The sequence below is a fragment of the Engraulis encrasicolus genome, chromosome 14 (genome assembly GCF_034702125.1).
Source record: "Engraulis encrasicolus isolate BLACKSEA-1 chromosome 14, IST_EnEncr_1.0, whole genome shotgun sequence".
Classification (NCBI taxonomy): domain Eukaryota; kingdom Metazoa; phylum Chordata; class Actinopteri; order Clupeiformes; family Engraulidae; genus Engraulis; species Engraulis encrasicolus.
In genome coordinates, this window is record NC_085870.1 from 38,355,517 (window position 1) to 38,369,953 (window position 14,437).

The 14,437-nt window shown below is 42.1% G+C and overlaps 1 protein-coding gene across 1 annotated transcript; it reads right to left on the reverse strand.

The window, feature by feature from the left end:
- Window positions 1–98: 98 nt before the first annotated feature.
- rdh20 (retinol dehydrogenase 20) lies at window positions 99–8,692 on the reverse strand. Its single transcript, XM_063216507.1, has 6 exons — window positions 8,456–8,692; window positions 7,259–7,480; window positions 4,052–4,150; window positions 2,547–2,695; window positions 2,060–2,191; window positions 99–437 (listed from the first exon to the last, which is right to left on the reverse strand). The coding sequence occupies exons 1-6, from the start codon at window positions 8,690–8,692 to the stop codon at window positions 308–310; spliced, it is 969 nt and encodes a 322-aa protein (XP_063072577.1). The 3' UTR covers window positions 99–307.
- Window positions 8,693–14,437: the final 5,745 nt, after the last annotated feature.

Genomic DNA, 14,437 nt, shown 5'->3' on the forward strand with positions numbered 1-14,437 from the left:
CACACTATTCAGTTGCAGCTTAGGTGGGGTATTCCAATAAACCTGGCTAAGTTAACCTACAGGAAGTGGTAAACCTGCTAATAGAAGGTGAATCGACCACAGGTGTCATTCAGTTAAGAAAATGAGTCCTACAGAGTGTCTTCTATTAGATGATTTACCACGACCTCAAGGTTAACTGGTTTACTACTAAGCCAGGTTTTTGAATACCCTCCTGGGTTCATTCGTAATCGAAGACTGCTGACTGAAATAGGTGTGCGTGGAAGGTTGGATATGCTGGTGTCTTGGTGGTGATGGTGTGGTGTGGTGATTATGCTGCCTTGATGGCTCCTCCTCCATTGGTGGCTGCCTTGCTTTTCATTGTCTCGATGAAGGGCTTCATGCACTTGTCTGAGCCCAGGAATCGGTATGTGGCCACATTGGCGTCCCATGGCAGCAGCCTAGAAGGACGTGAAACACATGTCTTAAATGGATACCAGGGGTGCAGGACATTTTAACAAAGCCGCTTTAACCACTGTGGGTCCATTCCAATATACAGCCTCGCCCCGCCTCCAGTGGCCCCGCCTCTGTGGAGAAAACAAACTTTCTCAGCTGTCAGCCTAGCCACAACAACTTTTGGGGGACTGATTTTCATTCACCATCTCAATTGCCAATGAAAAAAATGGCATTAGAATTGTGCTTTTGCAAGATATTGAATTCATTTTCTGTCGTCAGTGACATCATCATGAGGTCACAAGCAGGCAAGTTAGCACCCTGAGTGCGTTTTAATATGCGACCTTGCCTCCTCCACTTGCCTCCTCCACTTGCTTCTCGTCATGATGACATCACTGACAACAGCATTATATTTCAATATCTTGCAAAAGCTCAATTGTAAAGTATTTTTCTCATTTGCAATTGGGATGGTGAATGAAAAGCAGTCCCTCAAAAGTTGTTGTGGTGAGGCTCACAGCTGGGAAACTTTATCGTTTTCTCCACGGAGGAGGGGCCAGGAGGCGGGACGAGGAGACAAGCACAAGTGGAGGAGGCAAGGTCACATATTGGGATGCACCCCCTGTGTGTGTTGTGTGCTGGGAATGGATGTGAGATTTGAGTCTGAAGTGTCCTAGAGTGAGGACATGAGTCATGACAGACATGTTTACTAAAGCAGCCATGTACTAAATATGAATGAATGAATGAATGAATATACCTTTATTGCCCCAGGGGGAATTTGTTTTGCGTTTTGGGAACACTTGAACATACAGACAATTACGACATTATATAAGGACAAGACTAAAAACAAACAAAACATACAAAGTATTCAAATAAAAATAAAGACTCCTGGCAGAATTTAAATAATTATGTACTGAAAATAGTACCAGGCATTACCTCAATGGATCAAAAAAGTGGAAAGAATACCTACTGTATAATTACTGCGACATTTCATTGACATAAAAAAGCTTTGGTATAATTACTTTGACATACAGCTCCCAGAACATTTCACACCCTTGAAATATGCATGATGCATTACAAATGATTAGGCCCACCTCATTGTTGTTGGTTTTTTTTTTGTAAGTTTTAATGAGGGTTTTCTTTTTAATATGCAACCTCTCACCTCAGTGTTTACTTGGCCTTGGCACAGGGTCATCACAATAGAGTGGGGCAGCAGATGAGAGAACACATTTGCACATAAAAGACTCTCCTTATCCCCACACGGACGCCCATAACATCAGGTGTGTGTGTGGGCGTGCGTGCGTGTGTGTGCGTGTGCATGTGTGAAAGACAGTGTGTGTGTGTGTGTGTGTGTGTGTGTGTGTGTGTGTGTGGGCGTGCGGGCAGGTGTGTGCATGTGCATGTGTGAAAGACAGTGTGTGTGTGTGTGTGTGCAGGGCCGCTGACAGCTTTGGCTAAGCCCGGGACAAAGTCATCTGTAAGAGCCCCCCACCCAATACATACTGTACAATACAATGAGAACCCAATTATGGGCCCCCTCTCTATCTGGGCCCGGGACAACTGACCCCTTTGTCCCCCTCTGTCAACCTGTGTGTGTGCGCCTGTGCGAGTGTGTGTGTGTTACAGTACTCACGCCCGAGCGATGACAGGGATGTAAGTGATTCTGGGGATGCAAACGAGGGGCTGGTCGATGAGGATGGCATTCATGGCCTGCTTGACGCAGTAAACAGGGTCCAGAGCAGACAGCACCAGCTCGGCTTCTTCCCTGTGGACAACAGATAGGAGTTTTTAACAACCTCTCCTCTCTGATGCTCTCTGAAGCCTTGAAATTGATATGATATATTTTATTTGACATGTTCAGTGCACGTTAATAAGCATAGCCTACTTTCAGAATGCAAATGTTCCAGAATTTGCCAACATGCTTATTTTACACCTGTTGTCCTTGGGTTGGTATTAACAGGTCAGATTAATACCAAACGACTCAAAATTTGACCTGTTTTTTCTGAACTATACATTAGAACACAAAACCCTAAATAGCTAGGCTTATCAGCAGTGACCCTCATTAAAGATTTCTTTAAAAATCCTTCCAAATATACAAGAGTCAAGAGTGAACAGCTGACCTTATCTTGCAGCCCTCAAACATGCCAGTGTCCACCAGGTATGGGCAGACCAGTGTGGTCTTCACACCATCCCAGTCGTCTTCAGTCAGCAGCTCGTGGGTGAGGGACTCGTGGAAGCCAACGGCAGCAAACTTACTGGCACAGTAGTCCTACACAATCACACGGTTAGCAATAGCAACATAGTCCTACACAATCACATGGTTAGCAATAGCAACGTAGCCCTACACAATCACATGGTCAATAGCAATGTAGCCCTACACAAAAAAAACAATGGTTAGCCTTAGCAATGTGGTCCTAAACTGCAGGTGTCATTTTACTTGGCCCACGAGATCATTTCACATCAGTGGTGTAGTCTACGTAGAACGCGGGTATACGCAGTATACCCACTTCAAAATTTCAGGGGTTTCAGTATACCCACTTCAAATTGATTGATCCATTATTTAGAATAGCACAAATGTAGTATACCCACTTCAAAAAATGCTCAAATGTACAGTATACCCACCACAAAAAAGTAGACTACACCACTGTTTCACATGTGTATTGAAGTTGGCCCACATACACCAATACAACTTGAAAACAATATGTTGTGTCTCACAGAGAATTCATGAGAGGGCCCATACCAGTGCAGAGAGCGGGAGAGGCCTAGTGATATTTCCCATTCATATACAGTACAACAGAATATCAGCTCTATGTTCGCCACCGCCCAATCGGTATTGGCTTGTTTATTCCTGCTGCTCCATGTTCCAACATTTTTTAGACATAATTCAATTATAGGCCCTAATATGTTACCCAACCCCATGTTTTCACAAATCCGAGTATACTAAGAGAACATACAGTATGTATTTCTCCCCGCCGTGGAACATAGGGCCTAAATTTTAATAAATGATAAGGAATGTGGGGACATGGAGCAGCAGTGGAAACAATGGGCTGTGGAACCAATGGGCCTAAAAATGTATGTTAAAACTCTTAGTGATGTGGGATCAATGACATATACGTTCTCGATTGATTGTACATTTGACTACTTCAATCTTTGTAAAATTTGAGCTTTAAAGATTACCTGTAGGTAATGCATGCATGTGCAACTTCAGTCCATTTGTGTGTAAATGCTGAATTTTGCCCTTGACTTGGTCCCAGTTTTTGATTTTGCCCCTATGGATTTGAATTTGACACCCTTGCTATACAGTCACACAGTTAGCAATGCCATTATTGTGCTGCAGAGTCACATGGATATAGTCTGAATATGGGTTGGATGTCACCGCTCTTAAAGTGGGCAATTTCAAACATGTCTGCTAAATTCCTCAACATTTTCTTTTCTAGGACAATACATACACATTCGACAGGTAAAAGGCACATTATGTACATGTATATACGGTATACTTGGAGTCTTAAACCTAAACATGTGCACGTCTTATAAACAGAAGCACATGAGGGAAATACTTGTGCTAATACAGGTATATCAAACCTCTTTGTGCTGATATATCAAACCCCTTTTCATACTGTCTCACCTCCACAAAGGCGGTGGCGAAGAGGCCGAGGACACTGGCGACGGTGACAATGTGGCCGTGGTTGTTAGCCTTCATCTGGGGCAGGAAGGCCTTCACCGTCTGGCACAATCAGAACAGACATGATATCAACATAAACAAGTCTATTATGACTGCTGCAGCATTCCTTTTATGTTTGACAAAAAGCACTTCCAAAAAGCACCGATTTTTTAAATGAAAAAAGATAAGCAAGTGAGATAAAATGTTAATGGCATTTGATTGTTCAACGTCCGGTAAAGTTACAACAGCAGACAGGCAGACAGCTACACAGACAGGTGGGCAAAGAGGGTACACCTGTGCGTGATGTGCATGATATTTATTTATTGATATTTATTTATAAATAAAAAAGAATATTATTAATAAATGATACAGTGGTTGTGTATACAAAATATAACATGTTGATTTTATAGAAATATTAAATAGAAATACTGATTTTACTACCACAATAATACCTTGCGCATTGTAATAAATGCACAGCATGAAACCATTCTGGTTACGTTTCAATTCTGTGTCTCACTTCTTGCCTCTAGAGGGGGTGCAATGCTTAAAGAGCATTCAACATGTCAGCAACACGTGTTTCGGCCCCAGTCCACACAACAGTGACTTGCATCCTATATTCAGTAAACTGATCACGTATGGATAATTACAGCTATTGTACATACACGCACAGCAACAACAGAGGATAGTGTGTAAAGCCCATTTACATAGTACAAAGTCCTCTTACTGTGCTGGAATGTGCCTGCGTGTATAAGAGGATCACCAGCATGAATACACTACACAAATTCATCATAGACTGCTGAAGTACATTGAAACGTGCATAAGGAGCTCAAGCCATGCATATCCATATGCATTAGTGGTCCCATATGTCATGTGTCGCAATGGGCTTCCTTGGCTATGAGGAGGTAGCCTACAGTGGTTCACTCAGTCACGCCGCATGTGCTAAGGGGACCTAATCTAATTATGATCATAATCTCATGATCTGCCGAGGAAACGCCATGGTGTGATTCCAATCCACACACCCCTACATCACCCCATTCGGCTTCATTAAGATGTATGTGACTGCATCTGCATCTAACAAAGATCCATGAAGTGGATGGAGTGATTGATATTGTTTAAAAGATAAATGACTGGTAGTTCAGTTAGTCTATGTGTGTTTTACTGGTGTGCTGGGTGCTCTTGGATTTTAGGGATCCATCCAAATAAAAACAGGCACCCCAGGCACTCCAAAATGTAAAAAAAGAGGAAGGTATTTTGGAGTAACTAAAATCACTTTTCTTTTTTCATATGGTTCATGTTATTGTTGTGCATGATATTATTGCTGTGGTCAGACTCGCTATTCATAAATTATTTGGCGTCTCTCTTTATGGGCTGTTATTTGTGGAGAAACACTGGGAGGTGGGCCAAGATCACGTTGGGATTTGTTTGTCAGGGCTTAAAGCGGAAAATCATTACGAGTTCAATCAGGCGATCAAATGTGCTGCGTGGGAAAAGTGAGGCCTCCCTGGCCACAGTCCATTTATCCTCTTCCAATTCAAAATCCCCAAACCAGTGAACAGATCAGATGCCACTATGCAACTACAATTTGTCCATTTAAGACAATTATCATAAAACGTCATGAATATACGTACGCATGTTTGGCATGGCATGCATGGCATTGCTCTGACTGCTGATGTTGTTTTGTCAAATGTTATACTTTGTCAACAATAGGCCTACAGTATATTAAAAAAATATATGGTAAATTTACGCATGAAAAGGGACTTCTTAGACTGCATAAATTGCTAATATACTCTGCTGTTATATTATGTCTAACAGTGCTGTGTCACTGTCTAAAAAGGCAGACCCGGTGGTTCTCTAAGGCTCTGACCTTTTCAACTCAGCTACAGCACTTGTTCTTCCCTTCCTCTGTCAATTTTAGATGAAATGCCACTGCAATACACACACACACACTCTCTCTCTCCCCATCTCTCTCTCTCTCTCCATCTCTCTATCTCTCTCTCCAAAAATCTCTCTCTTGTACACACACACACACACACACACACACACACACACACACACACACACACACACACACACACACACACACACACACACACGGACGTACGCACACACGGACGCACTCACACACGCACACGCGCACACACACACACACTTCTCCTGAAATTGTCTGTGTGCACAGCACACATGCTCATCGTATGGTCACTTCTGGAATACTGATGAGAAGGCCGTGGCCAACTGTTCAAAACCCTACATGGAGTTCAGAAAATGTTGAACACAAAAGCAGTATGATTACATACACTTAATGTTACTGTCCCTTACAAATGAATGACGTACAGTGTAACAAAGTATATAACAACATATAACATCATGTAGGCCTACTGTAGGCTTAGGATTGGCGTTAGGAATGCAGGGTATCATGTAAGTACACAATATTACATGTTGATACATGTAGTTACACTAAAACAGACACCATAGAATGTTTTCAGGTAGGTTACATACATGTACTATATCTAGGCTGCAGATTTATGTTTTTCATCCTTGAAGCAAATAAGATGGTGTGGGGAAAAAAACTCTGCCTCAATTATCTTCTCTCTTTTTTTAGAAGATACAGCAGAGCCATCAATGACAGCTGCAAGAAGGTATGATTACTGAGTCTGCTCCATCAGAGGCAAAGGATTTGGTCAGGTCAATGAATACAATGAATACACACATGGGAAGAGTGACATTCACTTATAGCAGTGAACCCTCGTCTTAGCATATCCACCCTGCCGCAGCCATGGCAGTTAACCTTCAGCATTGACCTTTCTACCATGTCTTCCAAGATGTTGCAGTCGTGTGTTCTTGTGCGTGTGTGTGTGTGTGTGTATGTTTGTGTGTGTGTGTGTGTGTGTGTGTGTGTGTGTGTGTGTGTGTGTGTGTGTGTGTGTGTGTGTGTGTGTGTGTGTGTGTGTGTGTGTGTGTGTGTGTGTGTGTGTGCGAGAGAGAGAGAGATAGAGAGAGAGAGAGGGGGGGGGGAGTGTGTGTGCGTGCGTGTGTGTGTCTGTGTCTGTGTCTGTGTCTGTGTGTCTGTGCGCGTATGTGTGTGCGTACGTGTGTGCATGGTCTACTCTTTACACGTTCCAAGCACACCCCAAAAATGACAGTGACGACCATTAACATTCCAGAGCTACTCACCCAGAAGTGGCCGTGGCAGTTGACCTTCAGTGTCCTCTCTACCACGTCGTCGGACACGTCGCGGTTCATCACCTGCTTGCCCCCTACCACGCCGGCGTTGTTGACCAGGATGGTGACGTCGCGGCCGAGGTCCTTGCGGACGCGATCAGCCGTCTGGTAGACGTTTTCCCGGTCAGTGACGTCCACTGTGTAGGTGTAGGCCTTGCCGCCCGCTTCCCTCACCTGTGGGGCCGTACAAAGACCTTAAGAGGGGCAAGTGCTCAGATTTTCAAAAGGGGCGTATGTTTAGAAAAAAAATCCAAACAACAGGTCAACTGTTCTTGTTCACTTCCTGACGAAGGTTTTTAGTCAAAACGCGTTGAAATGTTTTAAGTAGTCATGTGTTGCCCATAAAATAAAGGCATTTTATTTTAAGGGTATGCTACTACTTTTAACATGCCTACTGTTCTTGAAAGTATATATTTTAAAATACATCTTGATGGACCTTACATAGGCATAGTCCTTTTAACTACCCTTCTTTAACACCCCTTCTTTGCTCGTCACCTACACAGAGCCGTGCATAGACCTTAGGAGGGCCAAGGGCTTGGGTTTTAATAAGGGCACATGTAAAAAAAAATCCAAACAACATGCCAACTGTTTCAAAAGCAGTATAAGATACCAAGGAACTCATCAACTTAAAATCCCTTTATTTAATGGACAAAAGCATGATCAAAACAGTTTGGTGCGCTTCGGCTAAAAGCTTTCATCAAGAAGTGAACAGCCTGCCGTGGTATCTTACTACATTTGAAAATGGATTAGGCCTGTCACCAAGGAGACCCATCCCTGCAGAGAATGAGTTCCAGGTGGACATCATCAACATGCCAACTGTAGTATTTGGAAGTATATTTTACTATTGCTATGTCAAAAGGGCTCATTGAACATCAAAGGGTAACACTTAACTTGACGCCGGTGTCATATGCATGTCATTACCGTGTCATAATAGTGTCATGACACAGTCATAGATAAGTCATAAACATTTCATGACTTTTGGCCCTAACCCAAAGTTGTCTTTGCCATAACTGAATGTCACTTAAGGCCAACAGTCATAATATGTGTATGACATGGACATAATGTTTATGACACGTGCAAAACTGTGCCATGACACTGTTATGACACTGTAATGACATACCTCTTAATTTGCACGTGTCTGCTCCTCACCTGCTTGGCGGTGGCCTCGTTGGTCTCGGCATTGATGTCCCACAGTACCACCTCGGCGCCGTACGACACAAACTCCAGGGCGAAAAGGCGGCCCAGGCCTCCCCCGGCCCCCGTGATCAACACCAGCTCCCCGCTGACGTCCTTGGTGCGCGGCCGCATCACCATGCGGAAGCAGCCGCGCAGCATGAAGTAAATCACGTCCAGTATCATCATCTGCATGTCCATCAAGAAGATCATGGTGCCGGTTGGTTATTGGTCTTCGTTGTTGATTGGGAGCTGGTTGACTGAGTGTTATACTATATGAGTGTGGTATGGATGGAGCTGTAAGTTGCTTATGCGTGTGTGTGAGTGTGTGTGTGTGGGGGGGGATGTGAGAGCTGCAGGCTGCCTTTTCCCTCTGTGGGCTGCACGGGACCTTAAGGCCCGGTTTCTTTTAAACGCTTTCTCTGACATCACAAAGACCATCTATGGATTAGGGCTAAAAGTATGCAGAGCTGCACCAATAGAAACACTTTTGTTGTTAAATCAACAACTATAATTAGTTGGAACGGTTGGGAGGTTAGTGGGTGGCTGGATTTCAAGGCCAGCTTAACATTTGCATCACTGTAAGTGCATTGTGAAAGAACGGGACCTACATACCGTATACATTTAAACCTTAACCCTCTGGTTGTGTTACGGTCAAAAATGACCGTTGTGAAACTTCATTCTTAAATAACTTCTCTATTTTTCATCATACACAAGTGGGAATTAATGACTTCAGCTAGCCTATTCAAATGGCCAAAATGAAATACAATGACATTTCTAAAGATTTGTGGAAGATACAAACTTGTTATCCTCATGGTGTTTCGGTCAGAAATGAGCGGACCATTAGTTCACATCTCCCAAAGTTATATACAGAGACATTGACCTTGAATATACATTCAAAATTGAGGTAGCAAACACACGCACACACACACAAAACATACAGTAACTTTCTGGAAACCCAGAAATGTTGTGTAGCAAAGGGGAGTAGAGTTGCCCTGTCAGGATTCAAACCTGGCCTTCTGACTGATACACCAACGCTCCAGGCTCGTTGGCATGACCATTGGAATAGAAAACACCCACAACCCTAGAGATGGTCACTCCATCACACTGCCTTTCCCTTTGGAAAGCGCACCCGTGCACGTCACACACTCATGGTGTCCCTCACGCAACTGCCCATAATGCTTCTCCCATCCATTGTGCCCCCTCATGTATGCTTCACCCTTCAATTGAGTCCCTCACACCAGAGTAAACAATTCTTGGGGTCGCTCACGTGGAATAACGTCTCACACACAATGGATATATGCTTCTGATGGCCTCTCTGTAACCATCCTACTTCTGACACCATTTGTAGCGAAGGAGAGTGGAGTTGCCCCGTGTTTGCCCCAGGCTCGTTGGCGTGACAGCCAAAATTCACCCACAACCCCTAGTGATGGTCACTCATTACATTTGTGTGTACATTCATGTTTTATGTAAGCAATGTGTAGTCTTCAAATTGCCAGATGAAACTTCCTTATAGTAGAGTAGAGTAACTTTTATTAATCCTGAAGGAAATTTAGGAAATATATATCGCTCAACTTCCCTATGTCATGCTCTTTGCACTATTGGCATAAATTAGCATAATTACTTTTATGGTCTGTTTTCAGGATCTGATTGATTTGAGTGCTGTTAGAATTGTTAAGGGCACTGCTGGTATTGTAATATCCATGTGTTGTTTGTCAAGTTTGTCAGGATACATCATCAGTGCTGATTCATGTTGTCGCTGGGTGTTTTGGGTCACGTAAAATGAATGGGTGCAAGATAAGAAAAAAAGCCTACAAATGATAAAACAAAGCAGAATAACATTTAAATTACCCTGGAAATGTTTCAAAAGAATGTCTAAAAGATATTAATCAAAATATATGCAAATCGGATTTTTAATAAATGTATTATTACCTTTTTTGTGCAGGCGGTCAATTTTGACCGTTAACACCATGAACTTGCATGTGGGCTATGGCAACAACAAATCATTCTCTTTGTTACCAGCCAACACCAAAGCTTTGCACCTGATGAACTTTGTGCCAATGATTTATTATCTCACATTAAACAAACATTGACCATCAGGTGTGCAGAGGAGGGTGTGTTCTCCAGTCACCAGTATAGTAGCTGACATAATTCACAATGGAAGTTCCACAGGTGGATGACACACAAGCAACAGCATATCGTCATCGTGATAACACCCCAAAGATCAACACAATATGATTTATATACAAACCACTGGGCACACTTTCAACTCCTCTGGGGTGCATTTCTCAAAACCATAGTTGCTAACTACGTTACTTTGTTGTTTGGGATGCAATTTCCCATTGACAACAACCCAAGTTACTAACTGGCTAACAACTACGCTTTCGAGAAACGCACCCCAGGTCAGGGAAGCTGACAGGGGGACAAAGGGGTCCTGGGCCCAGGGAGAGAGGAGCCCCAGAATCAGGACGCCATTACATTGTATGTATTGAGAGCGGATGTCTTGTCAGATGATGTTGTCCCACGCCCGATCAAAGCAGTCAGTGGCCCTTGGTTGCTGCATTAGGAAATATTCAATCTGTCAGCAGGTCAAAAGGACAGTGTAATACAACCATGACAAATGTATAATACTACTGTGAAAAAAAGAGCTTCCTCATCTAGTGATGAATTCAATTTCCTACCATGACTTTGTACGTAGTTAATATTCTGGGATGGTATTTCACTCAATAACATTCATATTCCTGTAAAATTGCTCTTGATCAGTATCACTGAGAGACTTTCTATGAGAGTAAATTTAAAGATACATGATTTTTTAGTATGTTCTCTTATAATTGTGTGTAGAAAAGGACATTTTTAACAAAACACATTTTTTAAAACCATACACACACGTGCACACACGCACACATGGTTCCATATGGATTTAAATTTATCCTCACATGAACCAATTGCCAATATACTGTAGTTTTCCTTCCATAAGTCTCGTGTGAGAGGCCGTCACGTGTCCGAGTATACCCTATGCAGTGAATAAGTATAGTAAGAAGCTCTGGAAATGCATTTCCATGTGCAGTTAGTTAATCTTTTGGAGCAGAGCGGAGAGTGAGTCAAAGCAGGGTGTACTAAATTCTTTGTTGAGATGGTGATGTGGATCTGTTGGCTTCCACAACAGTGTTCTCCTTGTTACTGCTGCTAATCATCGCTACCACATACTGTACAACAACAGTGACCATTTACAGCCCGGGCCAAACGAAGAGAGATCTGCCTCCTAAATACTGAGCGTTTACCAGTGAGGAGAGAGCTTTAGTGGTTACATAGGCTAAGGCCTATATAAATACCTATAAGGTCACAAGGGCATCGCTTTCCCCAACTGTTTTTAAAAACCTTCACACGGATCAGACAGAAATACCTACCTACAAACACAGTAATGTTCATGCATATAGCACACTATGCGAGATGTAGACACCCATTTGCTGTATGTGCTAACCAACTCAGACCAGAAATACAAACGTACTTCCCAACAGTAGTTTGTGCACTTAAAAGTACAAACCCCAACTCCGATGAAGTTGGGACGTTTGGTAAACAGTGAATAAAATCAAAATGCTATCATTTTCAAAACATTCAATCTATTCAATAGATGGAGAATAGTGAAAAGACAACATATTAAGTGTTAAAACCGAGAAAAAATATTGTTTTGGGGGACATATGTACTCATTTCTAATTTGATAAATCCAACACGTCTCAAAAGAGTTGGGACGGGGACAATAAATGGCAGCAAATGTTGAGGAAGACTAAAAACAAAACAAAAGACAACACTTAACAGTTAAATACATGAACCGATGAGATGATTTTACATAAAAAACTGTGTTAATTCCTATCTTGGACATGATTTCACCAGCTTAAATGGTGGGTGTATTCCTTGTCATGTTTTGCAATGTTTTCCTTTCTGTAGTGCTTACAGTGTGACAGGTCTTGACCAAAAACCCACCATTTTATCACCTGCTGGTCCTTATGATGGAGCCAGACTGTTAAAACATAGTAGAGAATGCAATTTGACCTTACTATGTGGCAGTGATCGAAGATCTCCCTTCAAAATATAATGCATGAGTGGCTTTTCATGCTGTTTAAAACCCATTTATACCATTCAGCACTGTATTTAACATTAAAGATGAGTGAGAACATCTTAACCAATGCACTACTGCACCCGCATGCCATCATGGAGGCTGACTTTTGAAGCTAGCACTAACACAAGTTGGATGGTCCATTTTCACTGTAGCACAGGATGTGCAATGCTCTATTATTGTCAAAAAGAATGGACTTCTACAACTTCTGCTGACTTCTGTAAGCAAAGGACAGTTTCCCATGTCTTCTGCGTCTATTTCAAGTGAGCTCAGGTGCTTAGGAGAATGTTACACCTCTGTATCATTTTCATGCATTAAGCATTCTTAATATGGTCAATTTTTCAATAGCTCTAATTCCTGGAGTGCTAGAGTGAGACTACAGCCAATATATATTTCATGATGTCATGAACCTATACAATGATTTTATTAACAAAAATATGTCTTATATACACTCAATCGTGGTAAATCAAAGGGAATTCAAAAATGTATGTAATAACTATGGTAATTATTCCCTTTGCATCTTTAATTCTGAGTGACTCAGCCTCTCTGTGATGATCTTATACCTGGACACCTATATTGTCCGTCAGTACAATTCATTTTGAAATGTTCTTCTTTGTTGTTTTATCTTATTTGGATGTCTACTAAATTTCACTGATCCCCGTCCCAACTCTTTTGAGACGTGTTGGATTTATCAAATTAGAAATGAGTACATATGTCCCCCAAAACAATATTTTTTCTCGGTTTTAACACTTAATATGTTGTCTTTTCACTATTCTCCATCTAATGAATAGATTGAATGTTTTGAAAATGATAGCATTTTGATTTTATTCACTGTTTACCAAACGTCCCAACTTCATCGGAGTTGGGGTTTGTAGACTAAAATCAACCCATACAACTGCAACTGACGCAATTCTTTTAACCTTTAAGTTACCAGCGAGGGAATTAAATTACATTGAGAATTTCTCTCATGGCTAATCCCTAACCTGTACGCTGTACGCCAAAAAAAGCAACAATAAAAACATAGCCAATATAGCCTAGTTAACTAGAATGGTTCCCAAACTTTTTTCCTTGCACACCCCGTTGTACATTTTAATGTGGTCTGCGCAACCCTAAGCGAATGTTTTGGTGTGCTGATGGCCACTCAAATATGGCTTCACTGCACAAATCATTGCACATTATGCAGTCATTTAGGGAATCCTCGTTTACAATAGACTTGATGTTTCTTCAAGCATAAAATTCACCATACAATTAAAAACTACTTAATTTTCATTAATGCTGTATAAAAACACACATATCTGCCATTGCTCAATTCAGCTCGCATACCCCCCTGTGGCAGGCCACGCACCCCAGGGGGTGCACTCACCCCAGGTTGGGAAACCCTGAGCTAGACAAAACCTATATCGCCTTGTCAGTAATAATAATAAAACTTTCTTTGAGACTGAGACCTGTAGAATTTCTTCAGATATTTTCATCCGTGTGACAGGTTTAGTGTGCTCGACTAGTTCTCCACCAAAGGCAGGTAGGTGTTGGAGAAGAGAGCGCCTCAGGCATTCCATCCTTGACTAGTGCAGACTGCACAGTCTCCACACTCAATAACAAGACAGCAAGGATGAAAGCAAGACAGGCACACACACACACACACACACACACACACACACACACACACACGCACACACACACACACACACACACACACACACACACACACACACACACACACACACACACACACACACACACACAGGCAAAATAATGAGTGAGAGCTGACGAGAAGTGAAGGAACACATCACAAGAAGAAAGCTTCTCTTGTGCAAATATGGATGCAAATAACTTACATCCAAAG

Coding starts and splice junctions, on each gene's coding strand:
- rdh20 (XM_063216507.1), bottom strand. CDS start 8,692: ATGATCTTCTTGATGGACATGCAGATGATGATACTGGACGTGATTTAC. Junction 7,481..8,455: donor ACGAGGCCACCGCCAAGCAG/GTGAGGAGCAGA, acceptor ACGGCCCCACAG/GTGAGGGAAGCGGGCGGCAA. Junction 2,696..4,051: donor TCGCCACCGCCTTTGTGGAG/GTGAGACAGTAT, acceptor GTGATTGTGTAG/GACTACTGTGCCAGTAAGTT.